The 25,741-nt window shown below is 42.0% G+C and overlaps 1 protein-coding gene across 1 annotated transcript; it reads right to left on the bottom strand.

The window, feature by feature from the left end:
• Positions 1 to 10,083: 10,083 nt before the first annotated feature.
• On the bottom strand, positions 10,084 to 25,301 carry hat1 (histone acetyltransferase 1). Its single transcript, XM_076746960.1, has 11 exons — positions 25,230 to 25,301; positions 24,086 to 24,157; positions 23,870 to 23,945; positions 20,383 to 20,503; positions 16,401 to 16,577; positions 16,107 to 16,228; positions 15,415 to 15,519; positions 14,920 to 15,026; positions 14,211 to 14,362; positions 13,408 to 13,524; positions 10,084 to 10,723 (listed from the first exon to the last, which is right to left on the bottom strand). The coding sequence occupies exons 1-11, from the start codon at positions 25,234 to 25,236 to the stop codon at positions 10,553 to 10,555; spliced, it is 1,227 nt and encodes a 408-aa protein (XP_076603075.1). The 5' UTR covers positions 25,237 to 25,301; the 3' UTR covers positions 10,084 to 10,552.
• Positions 25,302 to 25,741: the final 440 nt, after the last annotated feature.

Genomic DNA, 25,741 nt, shown 5'->3' with positions numbered 1-25,741 from the left:
TTTCTGTCTTTTATTTGTTGACAATACAGTATGTTTTGCTTGTATAATCTGGATTGGCAAAGTACAGTAACTAGCTATAGCCGTCAGATAAATGCAGTCGAAAAAAAAAGTGCATGAAATATAAAGGAGTAGAAGTAGAAACTAGGATAAAAAAAAGACCTCAAAAAGTATTGTACTGAAGTGAGTTTTTATGATGTTCTTGTTATCTGTCTATTTATTGCACAGCTTGAACGGCCACAGGTCAACAGTAAATCAGTGGGAGTTCAAATAAAGCCCTGATGGATGTTAAGGGAAAAGAATAATGTACTGTATTCTCTAATAGTTCCTGCAGTGGTAGCATATCCTCACTAAATCAGACCGCAGGTCGGACCAGCTCAGAGGTTGCACGCGACCAGCAGTTCATCAGTGTGTGCGTGACACATGGACATGACGGAGGGTGTGGAGGAACGTCCGGACAGGTAGGGTCAGAGCCAGGTCTGATTACACAGCTGCTGTACCTCCATAAAAACCTAGAGACAAACCAGCAACCCATTCCTGCTCCAGTCCCTGAATCCATTCATCCGCTGTCCCACTGATGAAACAGACCCAGGCCTCAGACATTGTACTCCGCAACACTTTGTAGTCAGGGGTACAAAGTCAAATTCAAGACAACCTAAGTTGGACACAAAACTAACTCAGATCTGAGGTTGACTTTCTGTAGTTTGTATATGTGTCGCTGCGTAAAGGCAGCGAGTTCACACAAATGAATTACTCACAGTCAACATCTCTCCACAATGCCTCGTCCAAGAAACATTTCTACCAAAGAATTGAACGATACTGGCAGAGCCGATGCGATCTCCGAGGCCCAGCTTGACATGACATGAAGCAACGATTTTATGTTGTCTGTCAAATATACGGGGAAAAAAAATCAATGCAACTTGACAGCATTACATAAAGGGCTTTTGTGCCTTGATATTTCTTTTCTGCCTGTGTACTTTTGTCTGGGGTGTAGAGAGTCATTCTCGAGGCCCAGGGGGAGCAGAGCTGGCGAGAACAATGTGGGAATCCAAGGAAGAAACTGCACATGTTGTCTTTTCTCTACAGTTTCTGCTATGACTCCACAAGAGGCTGCATCTTTACAGACCATTTCATACGTCAACATCATCAATCAGTGCAGACAGGTTAGAAAGCACCTTCTGCCCAAGTCCCCAACACGACCCCGAATTCTTCTGAGATGAAAGCTTCAAAATCAACAGTGTCACGGATGTGGAGCCCTTCAAAATACAGGATTAATGTGCAGAAGTAAGATCACATTAGTCTTGCATAGCCAGACCTATCTCCACAGCACTGTGCCAGCCCTGGAGAAAGGTCTGGCTGCAGCCGTCATCATTTTGGTATAGGGGAATAAAATGATCTATCTTGTTTGTATTTATTTAAACCAATCACAGTCATCTTGGGTGGTGCAAAGCCCAGGATGCAATGATGGTGCCTTTGCAAAATATGTTGGGGGGGGGAATTGTTTCGGTGGAACATTTGCATGTAAGGAGGCCAGCCCTGGCATTGCAAAGTCCCTGCAAAAGAACATGCAACAGCCGCTAGCTTGTTAATGTTCATACCATTAGTGACCAGGTCAGGGTAACTTGTCATTTTTAGCATCATTCACCATGTTGGTTGTTTGCTCAGAGGCTGTTGTTGTTTCTCATAGCAACAGGGATTTTGAAAATGCTAACACACAGATAACAGAAAGGCCTATTTCAGCTGGCCAATGGCAGGCTTATACCCACAATCTACATCCTGTGAGTCAGACTAAGATCAAATTAATTTAACATAACACTATTTTTGGCCATGGTGGAATATTATCTTTCTAATCTGACTCTGATTATTTTCAGCCAAGTGCATTTTGAGGCTTTGTAATGAGCAATTTTGTAAATTAATAGTGATCCATTGTATAAATTGCTAAATTGGCATTTAAGTGCACCATTGCATCAAACACTCATTCAATATAACCAAACTAAGTGCATCCATCTGCACATCATTATACAGGAACAATTCACATTTACATTTTCATGGGAATTTGGGAAAAGGGTTTTTGGAGAAATTGATCAAGCACTTACTGCAGCAGTGTCCATATAACCTGATTATGGCTAAAACCTGAGGTTGGTGCTGGTGCTTTCTTGCAGAGATGACAAGAGAGAACCAGCATTAAATGGCTACAAGCGCCACTGATTGCCCAGGTGCAACCAGGGCGAGGCGGGTGTGTCTGTGTGGCCCTGTAACACTCCAGGCTTTACCCTGCAGAGCCTCAGCCTCGGCTGAATGCAACAGCCTCCCACTCTCTCTCTCTCATCTAGAAGAGGATCAGCGGTGGCTTAGAGCTGCCTGGGCTGGGAGGTGAACAAGTGGGGCTTTGAGGAGACCTCTGCCAGTCAGACAGAGAGCCCCAGGCCTCCAGCCCTCAGGGGTTAACCTCTCAGACTGCCAAGCTAAATACTGCAAGAGTCTCGCAATTACAGAGACAGTCAAAGGCCACATGCAATTTCCAGAGTTATTTACACAGTTAGAAGGCCCCCCCTCAAGAAATGCCAAGAATAGGCAGAATAAAGATGGTAGAGAGAGGTAAGGTAGGCTTTTAAATACCCTCTGCCCTCCTATGGATGCAATTCACAAAGCAACTGATGGCTTAAACAAACAAAAAATATGGCTGCAACACGAGTTCTGCATCATACCCAGACACAGAGATACATTCACATTCACATGAATAAATTCAGGGAATTCACACACACACTGACAGGAGCACCTGTTACAATAAAAGAGGGCTCCAATAAACACTAATGAACCTTTGGCTTAAAATGTTCAGAGAGGTCGTGGATCAGGGTTCAATTCCTGTGTGAACTCAATAGTCACTGTTGATTGTTTTAAGGAAGTAGTTATGTTAACCCAGACCGTAATCTTTTCTTAAACCTAACCAAGTAGTTTTGTTGCCTAAACTTACTCAACCTACGACCATCGCCTGAAATGTTTCTCAACAAGCTTTTGTTTTGAAAGTCTAACCAGATGTTATATATTTAAAATGAGAGTGATGGTGGACGCGGTGCAGGTACAAAAGATATTTCAAATTCAAATATATACCAATATGGAAAAAAAGAAGAAAAATTCTATCCTATAGATTACATTTTCAGACTATTTCACAAACTGCCGTCAGACTGTGCTGGAGGTCAGGATCCCCAAATGAGTCCCAAAGTACATCAGAGGGGGAACAAAATGGAACAAAAAACAGCTACATTAAATTTTTTTTCTGACTTTTTTGTAACTTTGCTTTTTTTCTTTGAAATACTTTCACCTCCTCTGGCCTCTGAAAGTCCTTCAAATAAAACAATCTGAGAAGCAAAAATCGTTCTGTCATTGAACTGCTGACATTTAACGTTCACAGTGAGGGAAAAACTTGAGATCAGTGGTCCCAAGTACACGTTGCTTCATTTTAAGGGGTCACAGGCAAAGGTTGGGAACCATACCATGGTAAAACGATAAATCTTTCATGGTTGATAAAATTGTGTTTTTCAAAGTATGCAATGTCAGAATCTTTTAGATTAAAGTCTGTTGTGTCATTTATTATATCTTATATTTCAGATTGTCTGCTATCATGCACATCCCCTGTACATTTGACAGTGTATCCAGTAACATGCCTCAGTCCCACTGTGCAGCACTGTAGTAGGAGGTGGTGCAGTAGGTCTGTATAAAAAACAGTTGTACCTCCTGGCGGGCCGGTGCAGCGGTGCTCTCAGGGGACCGTGGGGGCCCCAGCAGCCTCTAACCCGCACAGCTGTTCTCCAGGTCTAGAGCCTCTCCAGAGCCCAGCAGTTCCTCCTGCTTTGGGGACTGCCTGCCCGGGAGGGGGAACAGAGCACTAATAATAACAACATCCAACATGCAGACCCGGGGTCAGATGCAAACCGTGACCCTCAACATCACCGCACCAAAAGCTGGACAGGAGCCAGGACACAGAGCCACGCTGCAGCCTGGGAGAGCAGGGTGGAGGGGTGGGTCTGTGGGTGGCTGGAGCTTTCAGGTCTCCTTTCACTTCCTGCTTAGTGCCCCTCCACCACCATTTTGGGGGTGGAGAAGGGTTTGCAGAGCGGGTTACTATGCAGGAGACAGGTCTTTGGATGTGGGTAGATTATATTTGGAAGCTCGTAGGTGGTGTGGTGGCTTTGATTTGAAAACGTGGAGGCTAGATGATAAATGATGAACGTCATACCTGAAAAGGATCATGTGTCGCTGGTGAGCTGCTGAAAATAGCAACAAGGCAAAATCATTTTCCTTCTCAGCACCTGCATTTTTCTGCGGCTCGCCCACACAGGTAGCACCAGACGACAAGACTGTGAGTAAGTTGAATGGCTGTCAAGAGGCTGAGCAATATCTGCTCATGCATCTAACTAGAGCTTCTGGGAGATCCTAGGCTTCACTGCACTCATGTTTATGACTAAAACACATTTTGCATTGTTTATTTGGGTTCCAAATTAACAGAGATCTTAGTCACAAATTGAAACTTCCATCAAAGAAAACTGGAATTCATTTGTTTCCCCTTCTATGAAAACCAAAATAACAAATTCCTGCTCTGAATAACAACAGTGAGTTTGTTATGTTCAGGCGTTCAGAGTACAAACACGGAGCTCCACCCCAGTCAGGTCTTACAGGTCGGCCAGCGGTGCACTTATGGTTTCTCACACACTCCATATGAGGGGGAATACTTGGCCCTAATTAGCACCGAGCATCTGGCAAATGTCAGTGTGTGTCTGTGTGCAGCATTCCTATTTACTTAGTAAGCTTGGGTTTAGCTGGAAAAAACAGTGTGAGAGCTTTGCAGCGTTTCAGGCCGGGGTCCTGGGAGTGTTTTGTTATCATATTGTGAGTGACATATGTGTAATTTAATAGCAGCCTTCTCACTATCCCCTGATTCTTGCGTACGGTTAAGGTTTACTGAGCATTTCTCATTCTGTTGTAGGTCACATACACCCCCACCAACATATCCATTACTGTGTTGGTGTAGTAAAAATACCCTTCATGTGGATTTGTTTAATTCATCTGAATGGCCTTCGCTACCGATTGTGATTTTGTCCTCAGTGGAACTGAGAAGAAAATCGCTCCTCCTGAGCAGATGTTGTCTACGTCTATTACTTCAATTGTTCAGTATAAAATGGATAATGTTCCCTGTCGGTTTGCCCTTCAGCTAAATAACATTTCAATAACTTCTTGTGATTCTGGGACAGCAGCTGAAATTGAGAACATCACATATGAACAGAGTTTAAAACTTCACATAATCCGACTGGACTTTTGTTCCCAGAGATGCAGCAGAGAAACAACCTGTCTTCACATGTTCAGCTTCTTATTCCATCAAGCCACCCCCCTTTGAGTTTTGACATAAACTAACCACACAGCCCTTCACATATTCATTGTATACACTGGTCAAATCCGTAATGCTACGCTCTCCTTATATCCACAGCTGAAAATATTCCAACATGTAAACACCCAGGTGAAATGGAGGCAATGAAGAGTTCACAGCAGTTCAGCACACTCACTCCGAAGCTGCAGCAGCGGCAGCAGACAAGCAGAGTTCAGTCCAGTTGGCTCGATCGCAGCCTCCATCTCCAACCTGACAAGATTACACAGAGGCTTCCTGTCTCCCGGGCCGAGATACCATCTCGGTCTGACTTCTCGCTCCCCTCCCATACAGCTCCGTCCCAGCCTCAGATAGCACCAATTACAGCCTAATGGGACAGTTTTAATTAGAAAACTACATCTAGAGAAGCACATGTTCCTCCAACTCCACGGCACGGCTCATTTAAGAGATTAATACGCAGGCAGGGTCTGCAGTACAAGAAAAAGTCAGTGTTAAAGAAATAACAGCTAGTCAAGAAGGCCATTCATGTGCAGATCAAAACAAAAAGCCCACTGTTCGTGTTTTCTGTTGATGTTTTACAGAAATAACTTCACAATGAAATCCTCCATGCTGTGCTGTGCACTGACACATGAATGTTTCCCGTTAATAATAACTCACAACTAATTTTTATTCAAAGCACACATGGAAAATTAGTCCTCCATGGGTTTTCAACAAACAGCCCAACTTCCTGGTAGATGTCATATTTTAGCACTGCACATAGTAAATACAGTAAATGAAAACCAAATGGCACAGCAGGTTCCAGTCATTGATGATTACACGTAGTGTGATGACTCAAACAGCATAAGGTCATTTGAATTTGTTCAAGTCGATTAAAAAAAGCACAACAGAGAGAAAGAGGGGAAAGTAAAAAGGACAACATGAATTAAGCTTTTCATTAAGCTGCATCGTCTATATCGGCCTGTAATGAAGGATTATTTCTACAAACATGCATCACTTGTGACAAAAATAACAAGTCTTGTCACGCGGCTGTTCACTCGCTGTCAATCACGATAACAAAATCCAGTGCTTTATGTACACTCGCTGATCTATTTTCATGTCATCTGAATAGAAATCCGCTCAATTTGAAGTGTACCATGATCCCAAATCATTTAACCGACAGATGCAATCACAACCACAAGCTCTGGTCCTGCACAGATGGAAATCAATTACCATGAATATAAAAAAAAATAAAAAATAAAAAAAACTGGCCTGTTCACTCCCAGGACTTCATGCACATCTGCCATTTATTCTAAATCACAATGTCCACTTGTGTCTGTTTACTGCAGGAGATTAAAGTTCATTTCCTGTGTGAAAACATTTTGTTGAAAATAAAACCTTTGCAGTTGTTGCTGCTTTTTTATATATTTGGTGACAATGAAGGTGAATTACTGAAACAAATACTGTTCAACTATGTGCTGCTGGAGCAGTCATGGCATGTTTATGCAGAGGGGAACCAGCAGACTGGACTCCAGGGACCTCTACTACTACTAAACTATCAACACCACCACTTTCATCACATCCTTCACTTGAGCAAATTACCATATCAGCAGCATGATCTGAAAGCAGTCCAAGAAACCACAATCTCTGCTTTCTGACGCACAATTAAAAGATGTCAAACTCGGTTTCTTTTACACTGTTTTGGTTCTGGCTGTCAGCGCATCAAACATTATCTTAAAGAGGACTCATTTAGCAGAGAAAAGGGACCGGCCAGGTTCACTGACGGTGAAGAGGGGGCTCAGTAGCCTCGGGGTATGTGGGTAAGCAAGGAGCACAAAAGAAACGGGAACACGATAAGAAAAGCAGTGATGGTGGGAGGGTGGAGGGGGTTGGAGGGGGGGGGCTTCAACTTTCCTGCCTGGCTCTCTCCTGGGAACCTGGGGCTAAGACGCTGGAGCTCCTCCACACAGGTATCATGTTCAGCAGGTCCTTCAGTACAGCTGGGCTCCGGTCCAAAACTCCCTGCCTGTCTGCCTCAGCGGGGAGATGTGGAGGCGCCATAAGGTAACAGTAGCAGAAATGCCAACAGGTGAAACCAAATATTCAAGTCAAGCTTGATACTGTTGTAGTCATTTCACCGGATAATGGCATTAGGCCTTTCTGCCTGCTTTAATGTAAGTTACATGCAATTATTTGCATGATTAAACGCGCTCAAACATGATAGGGTAAAGCAGGGAAATGTGAGCGGTAATGGATGTTCCTCCCCCTTTTTTATTGTGAAATATGAAAAGTGAGAGAGGAGATTGAAACTCTTGACACTTTCAGACATAAATCAACCTCCCACATCTCCACACCGAGACAATAAACAGAGTGTGTCCCCTTTACAATAGCTCAGCAACTGAGGGCCCACTGCCGGATCCGCTGTAATAGCCTCGACTGCAGAAGAAAGTGCACTGCCTTCTTTAGATTTCAATTCACTGCATCTGAATAGCTAATCAGCAGCAGAGGGACATGTTGAAATTGTTCTTCTCAGCCTGGACATAACTTTGTTTTTCATATATGAATCTAACATGTTAAAATAAACATACTTCTATAGCATTTAAAATAAATAAATAATCAAAATAGAAAAGAACAGATTAGAAAAACAAATCAAGCAGATTTCTAAATGCTTTGAGCAGTGTGGTGCAACATATTTAAGGGAAAAGTTCAATTAGCTCGATATCCATGCACTTAATAGAAAGCTAACTCTGCTTAGCACCAAACTAGCCTGTAGGTAATAAAATCCACTTACCAGCGCCTCAAGGTGTTGGAGCTCGAGCCTTTCTAAAGCTGTTCAACCATCCGACAGCTCTGATGAAGCGTGTTGGCCACTAATTAACATGTTGTGTAAAGCAAGGAAAGTGTAAAACCACAAAATTGACATTTTTAGCGATCACGTGCTGGACTATTTCTTGCTGGGCCAACTCTGAAAGCAAGAAGGCAAACAAGCATATTTCCCAAAATGCCAAGCTTTTCCTTTAAATCAAGCCATCTCATGTATACTTTTGAGGGTTAGCAGACAGGTGCAGGGGGACAGGAAGTCCCAGGACAGACTTAGCGTGAACAATGGGAATGATTAAGCTTGTGTAAACTCAACTGTGTGGTCTGACGGAGCAAACTGGCTTTCACAGCCTTCTGACAACTGCACAGAGGCCTGCAGATCGTCCAGCCTGCCCACATGCACACTAGTTTGTTCTCCTGGTGAACCAGATATGTGACGGTATCAACAAGCTACATAAAAGCCCGATGATGACTCTATTACACAGTCATGTGCCGCCGGTGGAATTAATGAGACTGCACATAGGCTCGTGCGCCTACTAAACAATAATGCCACTTCCCCGTGAGCAGGTCAGTCGGCTGAGCTTGTGCGGTGCAATGTGAAATGTGCACTCACAGCAGAAAAAGCAGAGAAAACTACAGTGAGATGAGGCCCCTTGTGGCCACGAGTGGATTCAATCAATCTGAATTAGAGATGTGAAGGGTTCCAAGGTTTTGTCTTGTTTCATGTGGAGAGGGGGGAAAAAAATTGAAAATTGACCTGGCAGCCTTCATTTAGTGACAATGTGCTAAAGTATCATAAAGTATGATGGGTATTCATCACCGTGATCTGCATAAGCGGGAGCAATGCGGTGGCACAAAGGTTTTCAATTGAAAACCATAATACTCATTAGCGTTAACACTCAACATCAGCAGCAATCAGAAGTTGCATTAGACGCGAGAGGGAGCCTGGACAAAATTACATCCTGAAAATGGCTAAAATATATACAAAGCTTACTGGAAAAAGCGTTAATCAGGCCACCTGATCTATAGCTTATTCTATATGAAAATCTATATACTGTCTCCTTCTTATACTATGTGGCTGTGCAGTGACAGCCACGTGAAATGATGTATTCTATGGTGATCCCCAATGTTTTCCTATAGCGCCACCACCAGGTTAACTCTCTTGTGTCGGAGTTAAATGTCTAGACAGCTGTTTGATGGATAGTGAAATTTACTACGGACATTCATGGCCCCCTCAGGATGAATCCTACTCATTGTTGGTGATCCTGACATTTCCTCCAGCACCGTATTTCAATTTTTATATAGCATCAAATCACAACATAAGTAATCTCAAGGCCCTTTCCATATAGGTCACCTTCATTCATTTATTTCATTGAAATATCTCACTGGTTGGATTCCCATGTCATTTGTAAAGACATTCATGGTTCCCAGAGGATGAATTCTAAAACCTCTGAACCGCTGACCTTTCATTTAGCAAAATCAGGAAAAATCTTCCAGGAGTGTTCAATACTTTGACAAACATAAAAATCTGCAAAACAAATTACATTTGCCATCAGCCTCAAAATTGTGATTTGTGCCAATTAGGAAATATTCACATGCTAATACACTAAAATAAGATAATTATACCTGCGCTCAACATGCTAGAATTATCATTTTCAGCAAGTTAGCAGGGATCTGAGCATTTAGCTGAACCTCATAATGATGCTAGCGTGACTGTAGACTCGTGAGTTGTTCTAATTGACTGCCTTCTATTTTCACATAGCTGTTTATTGATATTACTTTATAGTCCTGTTTTCTTATCTCCTTTTTGGAGTATTACATTAAAATCTCAATATTTTTGTCGTAATGTTTGAATAAAAACCTAAATGATAAAAAAGTTTTTTCTTTCTCCACAATTAAGAATCACATCATTTGAGCAATATACAAAACCATTTTTTTTATTTTCAGTATGAAGTGCTTCAAACACACATTGGGAACTGTTTTGACAAAAGATCTTAAAAAAATGTCTACAATGGAGAACACGCAGGGTTTCTCTGCAGGACAGTGGACCTCCGATCACCTGTGAAATATTACGTAGCAGTTAATCTCACACAATGTGAATACACAACATGGGAAAAACAGGAAGTCTCACCCTCCAGCTGCACCATTCTCCTCTACTGTATCAACCATCAACATCAGCTGGGGAACAGACAGGCCTTCTCCACTGCAACCTCTCACCTGTCTCAGCCACAATAAATCTGTAACGCTCTTTAATTATAACAGTGATTTTTCTTCTTTGTTGCAGCTAAAGTCTGTGGTGATGTGGGCTTTGTACAGACAGGACAGACCACCTGTATGTTGACAAGGTGGGCATCGGGCCAGCAGCATCTCAGAGTCTTATCAGGCCTGTGACGCAAGCCTCTCAATGATTCTCCTGTAGTCTTCCACAACGACCTGATAACTCTTCTCCAGCTCCTCGTGCTGCATCTGAGTGTCCATCTGAGCCATGTGGGACACCAGCTCCTCCGGCCGCAGGCACTTCCTCATCTTCGCTAGCTCCCTCTTATTCTTCTGCACAATATCAAGAGCATAAATATCGACATGTGAGATATTGATAAAATGTCAAAACTGAGATTTCTGTATATTGTTCAGTGCTTATGGTGGGAATACTCATCATTCCTGAAGCCATGTATGCAATCTTTTACCAGAGCTCTGCTTTTGGAACTTATTTGATTGGGTTGTTAACTAAATGATATTAGATGCCAAGTCCAGGTGTTTTCATAATCTAACAGGACAGATCAGCAGTTACAAATGGAAAATATGAACTCTATTAATACTTAATTCCATGTCTGGATATTATTGTTTGTGACAATGGGTCTTAACACATGTAGAAGAGGGCAGGAACATATTGGAGCCACCACCCACAAGCTGGTCAAGACCACCCTGGACTGACACCACGTACCCAGTAAGATCAAGAACCTCATCCTGAACTACTACGTAAACTTCGTGCTCATCTGGGAATACAAAATCAGAGCTGACAGTTCCCTGGGAGGTCTTTATGAAAGAGGAAAATGAGTGGAAGCAGTCCAAGTATCAGGAGCCGATGGACCAGTGCCAGAGTAGAGGCTGGAAGTGTGAGCCCACTGAAGAGGGCTGTAGAGGCTTTACCGGCCGCTCACAAAAGGAAAGCCACCCTGTCCACCATGGAGGCTGCAGAGAGGGCCTCCAGATGGCTTTGGATGAGGACGAGTGATCTGTGCGCCAATGTTGCTGGGACACAAGCCAGGGTCTCATCAACCTTGGCTAGGTCACCTGAGCAAAGGTGTATGATGTTGTAAGACCCGAAACACCCAATGACCTCAGGAAACATCGCTGGTGATCTGCCTCAGCACATCCAAATCGCTGCCCTCCAAGTATTAGCCACTGTCAGTCAGGAAACCTACAACCCTTCAATAATGCCTTTACTGAGTTATGTTATTTTTTGTGTCATGCACATAGAAGTGTTGAACCTACATGGACTTACAGGATACCAATGCTGCCGTTTAATTTCTACATAAATATTCAATCGACAGTCCACTAGTTGAACAGTCCGAGACTTCAGAATGAGAGTAATACTGACTTTACTGCAAATATTAAACATGTTTCTAAAAGTAAACTGAATAAATTTGTCCTTCAAAGGATGGTGGTGGTACTGCGGGAAAAGAAACGGGTGGGCACTTAAAGTACTTTTTAAGCAGCACCCATGTTCATCGTAACGACAGAACATGTGACCCTTTGCTACGTTGTGGCTTACTGCTACTGTTGTTAGTAGCTTCTTCCTCATCCTCTACTAACACTGGTTTGGTCAACGTGCTGTGTGGCTGCTTAGTGGCTGAGCTGCCCATTAAAGGATCTTTCTGCATGATGCATTTAAGAGTTATTTAAACAAGGAAAAGTACATTATGCAACCTAAGAATATTTACCGGGCAATGTACCTGGCAAACTAAATGTTATTAATGGCTTGTTCCTGATCATTAAAGCAATAAAAACACTTAACATAATATATTAAGTGTAATTACACATAACATAGAAAACTTCAACAATTCTTTAACAATTAATGAAGCCATTAGTTGTCCTGTGTCTTACTGGACTGTTGTATAAACATCTGTAGTGAAATCAGAGTGCAGTCTGCTGCTTGAAAAATCCTACACACACATGCTTGCAGGCTGGTCACTGGGGACTTGGGGTAAGAGCAGAAATGCATAATCCCCCTCACATTCACAGAGCAGCGGCTTCTGCCATTCAACTAACTACAAGCTAAATCTCCTCGGGGAAGGAAAACCGCTCTGCATCTGGCCACCAGATCTTTTCTTGCCACTCTCCCAAGAAACTCCTACTTCCTGCTTCACCACATAGGTCTTTTCCACGTCAGATTCTGCCTTTTCTGTGACATGCGGTTTCCCTGCTGACAGAAAATGCTGTAATGGCTGGTATGCAAAGTCTCAGCGAGCGGCTCAAACATAAGATGTCACGAGCAAACAGGATGTAGGGTGTTCCTCTGAGTGCACACAGATCCGCTCAGAGTTTCCAACAAGTCAAACAGAAACAGAATCAGAGAAGCGAATGATATTCTGTTCACCAATTAAGCGTTTTACGCTGAATCTCTGCAACCCAAATAAAACTAGCCTCGAAAAACATGAGAAAATAACAAAAAATGATTTTATAAAATTGCGCTGTTTTGCTGATGAAGTTCAAAAAGCGCTGCAACACTAAGCTGCAAAACTCTGAATAGTAGCAGCTTTTTGACAAATTGCTTCAAACACACTTTCATGAAAATTATTTCTCCCAAAGAAATGCAAATCCTGACTAATGACATGTGTCTGAATAGAAAAAAGCTCCAGCAGCAGCAAAACCACAGACGCCTGGTGCGCCCTATTGTGGCTGCAACAATACAGCACTGGTAATCTATCAATTTTCAGAGGATTGAAGATCAATTTTTCCGCTGTTTTAAAAGGTAACATAATAAACAGTGACAATACGGAGCTCGAAGCCGATCGAGAGTGTGCTGTACATGGGCCACTTTGCTTCCTACACTGAACAGCTGTAATGTTATGCTAACAAAAGGTAGAAGACTGCACACTGGATTCCTGTTTGACAGCAACAGAGACAAGTTGACAGACTTATTTCTGAATAAATCAGGAAACAATTCAGCATTTCAGTCATTCAGCAGGCGTCTTTTTTGACCCTCTTCACACCGACGATGATTAAAACCTCACCCTGTATGGGCCATATAGCCTCTTCTTCACCTCCAAACGGAACTCTCTTGCTTTGTCTTCGTCACTCATGTCTGTTGCTCTCAGGCGCAGGATTTCGTACACTCGCCGTGCATGTTTCTGTGGAAAAAGAAATCGATTTTTTCATTTAACTATTTTCATACGTGCCTCTTCAGGAATCAAATACATTTTCCAGCACAATGGCAACAAGAAGTCATTAGCTATTCAGGGCTTATGATAAATCAGGCCTCTAGTTATCTGTTCCAAGAAGAGCGAAGCCACCATGTTTTATATCACAGATTGGGCTCTATAGTAAACAGCTACACAAACTAACACAGAATCAAACACTATTTAGGGCAAAGCAAACATGGGAAAACTGAAGGTTTTGTAAGGCTACTGGAGAAAGGGGGCATAGGTGAAATAAGATCTTAACTAAATCCTTACTTTACCAGGTGACAAGAAAATGGTTGGATTAATCTCAGTGTGAAAGTACAGATGTGCACAAAAGAGGAAAAACTTATCTTCTATCTGGGAACGAGGCAAGTCAAATGAACAGTGAAGGCCTCTTCCTGCTACAGGCCTTGTGAATATCTAAAACACTCACTTTCTTGTCATGTAGCGTTAAAGTCAGCTACCTTTACACTCAAACATACTGTGAAACTTAAAGCTAGGGTCATAATGTTGAAGACCGTGAATGTACAGCGCAAGTGTTAAAACGATTGGTCGGTCAATGGGTTAGTTGACAAACAAAAAGGTTTTCTGACATTTTACAGAAAGCAGTCATTAGTAGCAGCCTCATACAGCACCTTGTTAATTTTCAACTTGTCTTGTGCCTCTTTGACCATGTCCTCTGAGAAGCCAAGGTGCAGCTTGTCTGCAGCAAAGGATGGCAGGCCTTGACAAAGCTTGACCAGCACATAGTCTCTCAGCTTCACGTAGTTCTCAGAGGGGTCTTCAGCTGATGACAGACACCATTATCACAATTAAAAGGACTTAACAGGGTTGATATTTTCAATTATTTGCAATAAACCCGATAAACATGGCTTGGCTCAGTACATGTTACTGCTAATCAGTGGTCAGTGTGTATACCTAAGTGTGTCAGGACAGGATTTTTGGGTTTACAACAACAACAAGAAAAAAAAAAGAAGACAGATAGACATACTTTGAATCTTTTCAAGCTGTTACTTGTATGCAGCAAAGGAGAAATATTCCTCAAGGCCAGACCAACTATTAGCAGGAATGTTCTGCCTTGAAAAGGACTCTCTCAAAGGAAAAAAGCTGAGATGCCTCTTTAGTATTCATCCTCTGTCTCCATGCAAAGCAACGATTTCGATCCAACTAGTTTCAATAGAGCCTCAGCACATTCTGGTATACAAGCCAGCCCTCCAAATGAACTCACCCCCTGGATCCACCGAGAAAAATCATTTAAGCTGTTTGCGGGTGACACAATCTCAGATTAAAATGTTGATCGGCACCTTCTCTCAACACAGCAAAATAAAACAATCAGATGCTCACCTGTGATGTCTTGTACTTTGGGCAGGCTGCAGTAAAACCTGTGCACTGCCTCCAGAAGCTGAGCTCCATGCCCCTCTCCTTGGAACGGAGGCAGGATCAACATTTGGCTGTTTAGTTTAAAAAAAGCAGACATACATGCAAACATGGAGCCAATGAGGAGACAGGTTTGCTCAAAATTAGTCACGAAACACATCTATCTAGTCGTCTGAGAAGTAATTCTGAGCAGGAACAGACAATCTTTGATTCAAAGAAAGAAATAATAGATTGTTATCCTGATCCATCAATGCAACAAATCAAATCACATCAAAAGCTTATCTATAAAGTTGTTTTCAGATACAAATCACCCTGGTTTAGTAATGAAACAAAATCTGGTTGAATGGTTGGCTATATAAGCCAGTAATTTGGGCTCTTTGGGAAGAGGATAAAGAAATGTATAATTTTCCACTCCTTTTTCATACAAAAGAATGGGAAGGCACGTGCTGCCCCAGCAATTACCTTACACGTGGTCGGGTTTTGTCTGGGTACACGTAGTAATTATAAACTGTCATGTAGCCAACAGTTGCGTAGAGAGTCTCCCCATCTTTATTGTACTTTTCAAATCTGCAGATAAAACACAAAGGCAAACAGGTCAATTACAGGCACACTCCCATGCAGGGTCCATTTTAGCCTCTCTGTTCTCGTGCCCACCCCTCTGGCCCCCGCCCCGACGTCAGCATGTTAGAGCAGCCAGGCCCCGATTGGTACACCTGCTACAACCTGAATACATTATGCACTTAATTGGAGTACTGCAACTTAGAGGAAGAGAAGGGGTTGGAGGAGGGACTGAGCTCCTCAAAATCACTTCAGTCCATTTTCCCCATTGTCAGTATTAATAGTTGCCCGGGTAAAGAAAACACTGGCAGAAGCTCTTTTTACTGTTAAGACATTGTTCAGTGTTTCAAAAGACAACAGTATTCAATTCAGCTCTTGCCCCTGAAAAATTTGAAAAGGGCTTTTGGCACAAAGGAAGCTCTTGCCTGATCAACAATTCTCCTACGGAGGAAATATAATCAAACTGGCCTGGTAATTGGTCACAAGCGCCACAAAGGGGGGCTTTGTTTTTCAATGACACAATAAAGGCTTAAGGGTAGGAGTGGGTGCGGGGGTGCGGGGGTGGGTGTATGATGTCAATTAAGGAGGGCACTCACACAAGAAAGAAGTCCCAACGATCGTCGTCTGCGTCGATGAAGCTGGCAGTCTCTATGAACCACATGAGGAAGGTCTGCAGGCGCTCGTGGTACTCTTGGAATCCCGGGCAGGTGATATCAGCCTGGAGCAAATACGGCAAGAACAAATGTCCGATACAGCTTAGAGTTAAATCTTGTCCCCGCCATTAAAACATAACAACGATGAAAAGTTAAAAAATATAAATAAATAAAAAAAACCACGGATATCAACATCTTCCCAGATTGCTTTGGGGAGGCGGTGAGTGATGTTTGTACCTTGTGAATCTGGTACGTGAGTTCTCCTGCCTCCTCGCTGTGGACTGTGTACGTGTGAAGCAGGGTGCCGAAGGGCTTGAAATTGGCCTCCTTCTCCAGCAGTGAGATGAAGTCATCAGTGTTTGAGGTGAACCCAGCAGGAACGATTTCCCGGATCTTCCCTTCGACATCGTCGGGCTGGATAACAGAACGTGGAGAAATTCAGCAATGCAACAAACAGGTCGGGATGAAAGTCCATAAACGTGTCCAGCGAGGGATTTCTGATAAAATACACTTTGTTTTTTTTGTTCTTTTTTTTCCCCCCATAGATTGTATGTTTATATAAATGTTTGTGAGTAAGCTGAAAAAATAAAAAAATAAAAGTGGAAGCATACATGTGTTGTGCCAATGAAAAGAAAACCATTAGGCAATTAAAACTGTCAGCTGAGCAGAGACCGCGGCAGCACCCTCCTCCCTGCCCGCTGAAAAGACCACTTAAATCAGTACATTTACTACTTATGTTAAACCATGAATATGTGATGAAGTTGCCACAATAAACGCATTTCTGCTTCTCACTGGGAAATAAAATCTTATGAATTGATCTCAACTTAACAAACCTTTGGGCATCCATAATAGAGGCCTCTCCTCTAATCCTGCCAAGTGAACCCAATCAAATGAATTTGCCCCTGCATTTTCAAAGCGCCTCAGAGACAAAGGGGCCCTACCCTTGGACTTTTTACTCAGTGCAACCTGTGGTTAGTTCAGCTGTAATGTTTGCATTGTATCCATTTCCACAAGGATTGACATGAGAACACTTTGCTAAGCAGCCCTTTCACACCATTTACATGTGTGATGGGCATTATTTCAGCAAAGAGACCCTTGCTGCTCGGCATTGAAAACTGGGAAATGAAGAAGGTCTGAGCAAAATGCACTACAAAAGGCTAATACAACATACTGCTAATTCCCCCTCTTTCAGACATCAGCTAATATCTAACTGGAAGTAATGCACCTGCAGCTGAATGCCTCTTAACCATTGTAATTGTCCAGCCACATTTCTAAGGAACAAGGACCATACTTAAAAGGCCATGGACAAACAAGTCCCTTTGTCCCGGGCACTCTCCTACATACTAGACACTAAATTGCACAGCCTTCCAGAATAGATGCCTTAGTTTGGCATGAATATAACTTAATAATGTTCCTTTAGAGCATTTTGTTAATGTCTTTGATTTCTAACAATAAGCACAAAGGGAGTACAAACTATCTAATTTGTTGTGTTGGTATTATTTCATCTGTTTAATCTACTCCAAAGCCCACGCCACGTACAAAAACCTGCAGCCATTTTTTCTGTTTAGAATCATTTGTTAAGTATCGACTTGAATTTTGAAGTTAAAGCATGCTTACACATCCACATTGATTATGAATGAAACCGAAATAATTATATATAACTATCACGAGCGTTCGGCAGTTTCCAGCCCATGAGCACAAAAGGTCTGGCACTAAAATCAGCATGTTCTGAGAGAAGTCCAGCAGCACTGTGTTTTTGGCCGATTTAAAGGGGAGAAGGTGATTTTTGATGAGAGTCTTGTATCAACGTGGCAGCTGCATAAACTCCATCCCTGCCTCCCCTCGTCCCTCACCAGCTGCACCGTACCCCGACCATCCGCATGCACTCAGAGACAAACACTCTTCAGATGCAGCCTGAACTCTGCTGCTCCCCTCACTCTCTACCTCTACACCAGCTGCACTCAAACCCTTAACAAGGTGAACACTCAGGGGTCAACGCTGAACACTAAGTAGTGGCACACACAGACACTAAGCCAGCCAGCCAGTCATCCACCACATTTCAGTTTGAATATCAGCTTCAAACTACGCTCCCAAAAAGTCTAATGGCTCTCTTTAGGTTTAAACACAGTGAATTTGTTGCCATGGCTTTTTTTTTCTTCTTCTTTTTTTTTGGGGGGGGGGGGGGGGGGGTTACCAGAGATGAAAGTAATGTGTGGCGCTCATACTGGAAGGACCCATTGCTGTCGTGTAGGGCTATTTATAATTTGAGTGCATCCGCAGAAGCAATGCCACTGCTCCCACTACCACCAGTTGAAGGCCACATTGTCCAGCATGGGAGCCCCTGCTGTTTCCAGACAGGACAGATGTCCCCAGAGTTGAATCACCTGACCTCAATAGGGGCCCTGGCTAATTCATGTATTTGTTTTTGACGTGTTTGCTGCATTGACAGCTTCAGGAAATATTCAAAGCTGCCAGAGGCCTTTTGTGAAGTCTGAGAGAAGGAGCGACCACGACAAGCGTTTCGCTTTACTGTCCGTTTCTGTCCAAATACTGGCTGTTGATATGTAAATTCTTATGTCTGGCAATTTAAAAAAAAAAAAAAAGGGGCAGAAAGTGTTTCATACTAAGCAGAGCTACTCGCAAAAAACATTAAATCTGAAGTTATTAGCTGAGTAATAGAATTAATGAATGTATTAATCACTACATGAAAAGGGTTGTCTCACACTAAAAGCTGAAACCTATTGAAGATCAGTTCACAGATATTAAACCACAAAGACTTTGACTGCTGATGACTTGAGCAACAATTCAGCCTTGGAAATGTAAGAACAAGATATCCAACCGTGTCACATTACTCCTCCTGCTGATTCAATCACACAAACCTCTAAAAAATATCAATGTCTCATGTTAGACCCCACGTACAAAACCTTTTAAAACCCCTCTCTTCCGACAGGGAGGAGTAGGATTAGTGCACTGGCACTCGGGGCCATGGTGGGCTGAGATTTAGTCTAACAAAACAGGAGATCTCTCACAGGAATAATGTCACCACCCACAGAGGCTCCGAGTAACTTCAGCAAGAGAAGAAACAGCATTATAGTACCAAAAACTGCCCCGAAAAAGTACCGCAAGTCTACATATCTACTCCCCTGAAAGAATATTTGATTGCAATTCTGAAAAAAAAAAAAAAAAAAAAAAAAAAAACCACACACACACTCAGTAAAGCTGCCGAGTATTTGTCTGTAAAAGTTAGTTTGATTTACTCAACTCCAGATTACTATGGGTGACCATTGTCAGACTTTGTGCTGCAGACTTTTTTCTTTTTATAAAACTCCTGTTCCATTTTCACTTTTGTTGCAGCCTGCTGTTAGTTTTCTAAAAACACTAATCACATGAGACAGTGGGTATCCAAACTAACATTTGTAAAGCTACACTCAAAATACTCCACGCATGCTGCAACGCCTTTAAATGACTTGCCCTTTAAATAATCCCTCCCCCCCTTTTTCACAACACTGAATCACCATCATCACAAAAACACTCTTTAATGGTAAAAACAAGTCTTTACTCTATATTAACATGATCAAAAGAGTATCTAAGAAATACACTTTTTTTAAGGACTCATAGCATTACAACTGCATTACATAAAGCACAAAAGACATGTTTGAGTTCTCCCTGCTTCTAGCCATGGTTGTGTTGCTTCCATAAAGGTGCAAGACAAGAAAAATGAGCACAAAATGAGTAAACATGTGGCAGGAGCTCTCAATAATATCATGTTTTAAATGTGCACAAAGGTCACCTCAAAGAGTTGGTACCAGCTTCATGATACAACAGCACTTAAACACATCACTAATGAACGAAAGGCGAGACGATTCTTGCTTTCCATAATACCAACCCAAAAACAGAAATAAAAAAGGAAATAAAACCTTTTTAATTCCTTTTACAGCATTGTAACTATTACTACTACTATGACTACAACTAGTACTAATAATAACAATAATAATGAAAATAATCTAACACCATGCAAACCGTGACATTTGCTGAAAAGGTTATCGTATCATGAAAATTCAGATGGTTGCAGCCCAACAATCAGCACAATATGGTTGTTCATCATCATCACAATACAAGAAAATGGCTGCCAAGTTTAGCAAGCAGTGATTCTGCCACAAGGCACATTTACAAGTGTTAAAACTTCTCAATGAAAGGAATAAAGAAATGCAGATCTTACCTCGACACAATCAAACACCTCAGTGACCTTTGAGGAGTATTTCACTTTGAAGAGGGTGCTCAGGTTTCCAGCGGTGTAGAAGAGCTGTATCTGAAGGCCTTTGTATCCAAAAGCGACCTCACTGCAGACAAAATCATTTTATTACAAAAAAACCTGAGCAGTGTAATATCTTTTTTAAACTAGGACAGTGACCTGCAAACAGAAAACTATAAAATAGCTGTAGCTTTATGTACTGTGCAGTATAAGCAGGAATGGCCATAACAGGTACACACACCTGACAGAAATCAGACATGTGTAACGTCCAGTTGCGGTTTTCATAAGGCTCAACGTGCACGTCCATGTCTTCCTATGCTGAGGATTATGCTTTATTGAAGCAGCTAGGAATGAATGCCTGAGGTGAATTTATTCACGTGAAGGGGAAACTCCAATAATGCAGAGCATTGCACAAACTATGTGTGGGGAGTAAATGTGCAGTCCAGTGAATTTGGCTTTCCGCTCTTTGAAGTATCAGAGGACATCACAAGAACCACCTTGCACCTCCACGGACTCCACTGGTAGAGGATGGATGCACTTGAAACAAGCAGGGACAACACTTAGCGGTGTCCTCTGAGCATGACTTGGGCCACATATTAAATACAAGCAGTCTAGGCTCTAACATCAACACAGTGGTCTTTTACACTGAGCAGTGCAGCACATGAGATGGGATTTTCACAACTCAATGAAAAACAAGTCCAGGTCTCATCTGCCCCATACTTGTCTCTCAGGCCTGGTGCACCTTCACCTGTCAACGATGACCACAGAGACATGCGACCCTAGGTCAGCTGCTGACATGTGGAAGGAGACGGCTAATCTGAGACTCAACCAGGGTCTCTGAGGCGCGTGTTCATCATGTACCAGGCAGGAAGCTGAAGCAGGGGACAGTGAGGGATACACCAGGAGGGCAGCAAGGAAGACTGTGTAAGACTATGTTATGTGCGGCATGAGTCTCAAACACCATCTTCTGCTACTCACATGAGTAACCTGACTAAAAAAAGGTTATGTGCACCGATGAGTATGGGATAAATTCATATCAGGGGGTCAACAACAAACATCTGATTATTCTTATTTAATGGAATGTATCAAACATACATCTGGAGTAGATAATCAATGCTTACTGTAGGTCTGGCCACTTATTCCACTGTGTTACATTGTTTCTTTCACCACTACATCACTTGCAGTTTATGGAAAAATAGATTTCATCATTATGCAACTGTGTGATTGAGCTTTACTAGCAATTACGCTTGCTGAAATAATTAATGCCCCAATTACTGAGTTCCCTTTGAGCTGATTGCAGCATGTGCAAAAATAACCAATCCTAGTTTTGACTAATTTGGAAATGCAATTTAGAGCATAACGACATGCTACTGTAAGCCTTCACACACAGACACAGGTGTCACTGCCAATAATGGAAGTCCTGCTCAGGTTCAATGGCAGTGCGTCTTTGTGCATCACATGAGGGTTATAATGTGACTCTTTGCTGCTTTTGTGAGGCTGAAATAACATGCAAGACAGACCTTTGTTCATGTTCATATGTTTTGAGCTCTTCAAATGTCCCTGCATCCTCTATAAAACTAACCATGAAGCACGCTTTGTATTGGCAGGGACTCAGTATTAAAATTACTTAAAACTGGAGTGAGATAATAGAACATCTGAATAAATCAGATGACTGAATCATATTTAAAACATGAGTGAAAACAGAACATCTGTAGTGTTGGCAGGCTCGCTCCGAGGGTTACAAATGCAGTGGCCCAGTTTTCTGTAAATACTCAATGGGATCAGCAGGTTACAGGGAAAGGCAGATGCTTAAAGCTCTGAAACTGTGGTGTGGAGCCACAAGGTTTCTAAATGAAAATCCCCAGCTTCACTGAGCCAGCTGACATTTGGTCTGGCGGGGCTCAGTCAGCTGAGCTCAACAAAGCAAACAAAAAGCACCTCAGCTATTCCTTGACAGGCACATTGTGCATGAACAGTGCAGTGACCTTTTTAAAATAACTAATGCATCATATGAGCATGTTTAAAAGGAATAGTTCAACATTTTGGGAAACATACTTTCTTCCCAAGAGTGAAATGAGAAGAATAGAAATGTCATGTCTCAGTGTTAGACAGAGAGGTGAAGATAGGACGTGGTAGCTACCTTAGCATAAAGACTGGAGGCCAGGAGGAGTCAGCTAGTCCAACTCTGTCCAAAGTCATAAAATAAACCTACCTACACCTCTGAAATTGCTAGTCAGTTTGTTTTAACAGAAATGCAAAAATACTGAGAATTATCAAGTGACAATTTGGTAATACTGAGAGTTACACAGTGCGATTAACAGTGGTGAACAACAGATGAGCCCTGTGACGCTGTGCAGCATCTTACCCAGACCTTTCACACTATGGGATGTCTGTTTGAACCATGACTATGTTTGTCTGTAGTGTGAAAACGTTGTTTTTGAATGGTTTTGACCAATTACGGGAAGTTCTGCCAGGCTATCGTCAGAAACAGAAAGAGGAAAAACAACACAAGAAAACAAAATGAGCTGGGGTAGCACACAGGGAGAGGAGGAGACCAAATACTTAACTGACTATTGGTGGAATGACTTTCTTAGTTCTGTTCTATTCTTTTCTTGGTTCAGATTTTCAGGTGTGAAAAGGTCCTTAAAGTCTCTTCACAGTGAAGTTGCCAGGTTTGAAATACATCGTAAAAGGTTTTTCATGATAGAATAGTTCATGTCTGTCCTGATAATGACAATATATGACCAGTTAAGAAGTCTGCGCTCTGGAGTGACTGGTTGACTGAACCTGTAAAATGTCTGGCGGTTGTAACTACATGTGATCAGATGTCACTTTCTTGCTCATGTTTGATCAGATCTAACGACAAGTATTTCGCAGAGGTTTCCAGCTTAAGTAGATCTCAGTTTGCAGCATGTCGATTTTGCAAATTAGTTTGAATTCATGCCAATTATGAGTCATTTTTAGATCTATTTTGAGAAAATGCACCAATCACCCCATACTTTCATACTTCATGTCCACTAAAAGTTGAATAACTAAGACATTTTTTACTGTCAAAATTAACTTTCAGTTAAGTTAAATTTTCTTAGAACTATTGTGAGCGATTCAAACTATGAGCCCAGTACTATGTAATAAACTTGAACTGTAAACTGGAATTATCCCCTTATCCTTATCCAAGGCACATTTTAGTGTGATGGGCTGGAGGACTCCTTTCACTATCAAGGTGCTCCTGGGCAAAGCACATTAGCCACGATTGCTCCTAGGTGTCTGCTAAAAGGCCAGTAATTACTCAAGTTGTACATGCCAGCTCACATGGGAATATACTCTGGATGATTGTAAAGTGAGGCAGCAGTGCCCACAAACATACATGCCAGTAACTAATATGTCCCTTCTTAGGATGGGAAAAACTGTATTTCTGTATCACTACAGAAAAGTTATGGTGACCAAATGCACTCACTCGTCTCCAAAAAGCTGATGGCTGTACTCGGGGTGGAATGTGGTGCCGTCATCATCGACATCCTCTGGGAAGCGAACTGAGAGGAAAGGACAACAAGGTTCAAACAATTGAGGTGAGAAATTAGAAGCTAATTCGACAAGACACTGTGAGGACACACACACATCTGTTCTCATGTTCATTGACAAGACGTGTACAATAAAGCAAAAATAAACATACCCAGCTTCAAGGATATAGCTTCATTGGTGTCACATTTGTATTCAGCCAGTTTCTTCTCCATGGTATTTACTCCTGAGGAATACATAAATCAAATGCGGAGATATTAGAGGTTTTGTTGTCAGCTTTTAACATTATTTATATCTACAGACCCATTTTTCTACTTCTTCTCTTTCATCTTGAGAGCTCAACTGATCTGCGTCTTGCTGCACAACAACATTAGTGCATGTTTCTTGCAAATTAAAGCTACTCCTTTCCAATCATAATTTAAGATGCAGCTTGATGCATCACACATTTTTGTTAGTTGGATATCACTCTGAAACAACCAGGACCAGATAATACAACTGTATTTACATTCTGATATAAATCAAAACACGGAAATGAAGGCACAATGACGTTTGACAAGTGCTCTGCTAGTCCAGTAGTAAATAACTCTGGCATTGAAGATCATTTATACAACAGTGCCAGCAGTGGTAAAGAATATGCAGATACGTTCATGCCTGATGTTAAGAACAACCTCTTCTGCCATCAGAAACATGCAGGAGGAAAAACAATGTTCGTGGACCCCATTAAGCTGAACCTGCTGTTACACTAGCCTCACCTGTGCGCTCGATGAAATAACATGAGCTGAGGTCAACAACCTGATGCATAAGTACAGATCCTGTCATCCGACAATTTTAGCTAGCACGTGAGGATGAACAAGCAGTTTGATCCTTTAAATCTAAGCGTGTCAAGAATATCTATCAAGATGGACATCCATATGTGCTAAAAGTGCCAGTTATGTCAGGTCTTCCGAACAACGGAGGCAACATTAGTCATTAGCAGTTAAGTTACATGACGTTATGTGGAAATAAGCAACAAAGTGGACGTAACTACGCCAGCATCCATCCGTACATTGGTTACATAAACACACAAACAAACTGTACGCTATGATAGCCTGATAGCATGCTAACTAACCAACGTTAGTAGGCAGGCCCCTACTGCTGCCTTTGCAATGCAACGTTAGCTTAGCTCGGTATGTTTTGAACATGTCGCAAGCTACTTTACAACTCCAGCCGGTTTAAGGCAGGACCATCGTCCACTGTCGGCGAATATGCATCTAAACGACGACAGTAGTATTTCAGCATGACAGTGTTTAGTCACTTACCCGCCATTTCTGTGCACTGTTGTGCGGAGCTGTGTTGTCCCAAAAGACCCGCGGAATCAGGACGACTTCCGGGTCCGTGTAGAAACAGGATGTGGTTTTTTTAACGGCTTCTGTAGATTTCAACATAACGGCTGTTACAGCATATTGTGAAATCTATAAAGTGAATACTTTTGAATAAATAAGTACCGAATATACACCGAGTTATATTTTTCCGAGTAACTTAATCGAGTAGCTTAGCTTGTTGTAGCATCTAGTCTATAAAATCAAAGAAAACCGTATACCACAGTGACATAGAGGCGTAAGTGATGGCTGCTCGAGCTGGCGTTTGACTGATAAACCATCCAGCTGATATATCAGCCAGTGTTTGTTTATTGCGAATATGTGTCTACAAGTCAGCCAGTACGTTGCCTAACAAGAAACTTCACAGACATAACAACAACTACTGTCTCATACCATTAAAAAAAATCAAGTGAAATGGAAATATTAGGAGTGGAACTCATACCACATCACAT

This window comes from Chaetodon auriga, chromosome 13, assembly GCF_051107435.1.
Source record: "Chaetodon auriga isolate fChaAug3 chromosome 13, fChaAug3.hap1, whole genome shotgun sequence".
In the NCBI taxonomy this organism is placed as follows: Eukaryota; Metazoa; Chordata; class Actinopteri; order Chaetodontiformes; family Chaetodontidae; genus Chaetodon; species Chaetodon auriga.
The sequence above is the reverse complement of the archived record's forward strand: the minus strand, read 5'-3'. Positions and strand labels throughout refer to the sequence as shown.

Coding starts and splice junctions, on each gene's coding strand:
- hat1 (XM_076746960.1), bottom strand. Junction 20,504..23,869: donor CATCAGCTTTTTGGAGACGA/GTGAGTGCATTT, acceptor TTTTGTCTGCAG/TGAGGTCGCTTTTGGATACA. Junction 15,520..16,106: donor CGTTGGGACTTCTTTCTTGT/GTGAGTGCCCTC, acceptor TTTTATCTGCAG/ATTTGAAAAGTACAATAAAG.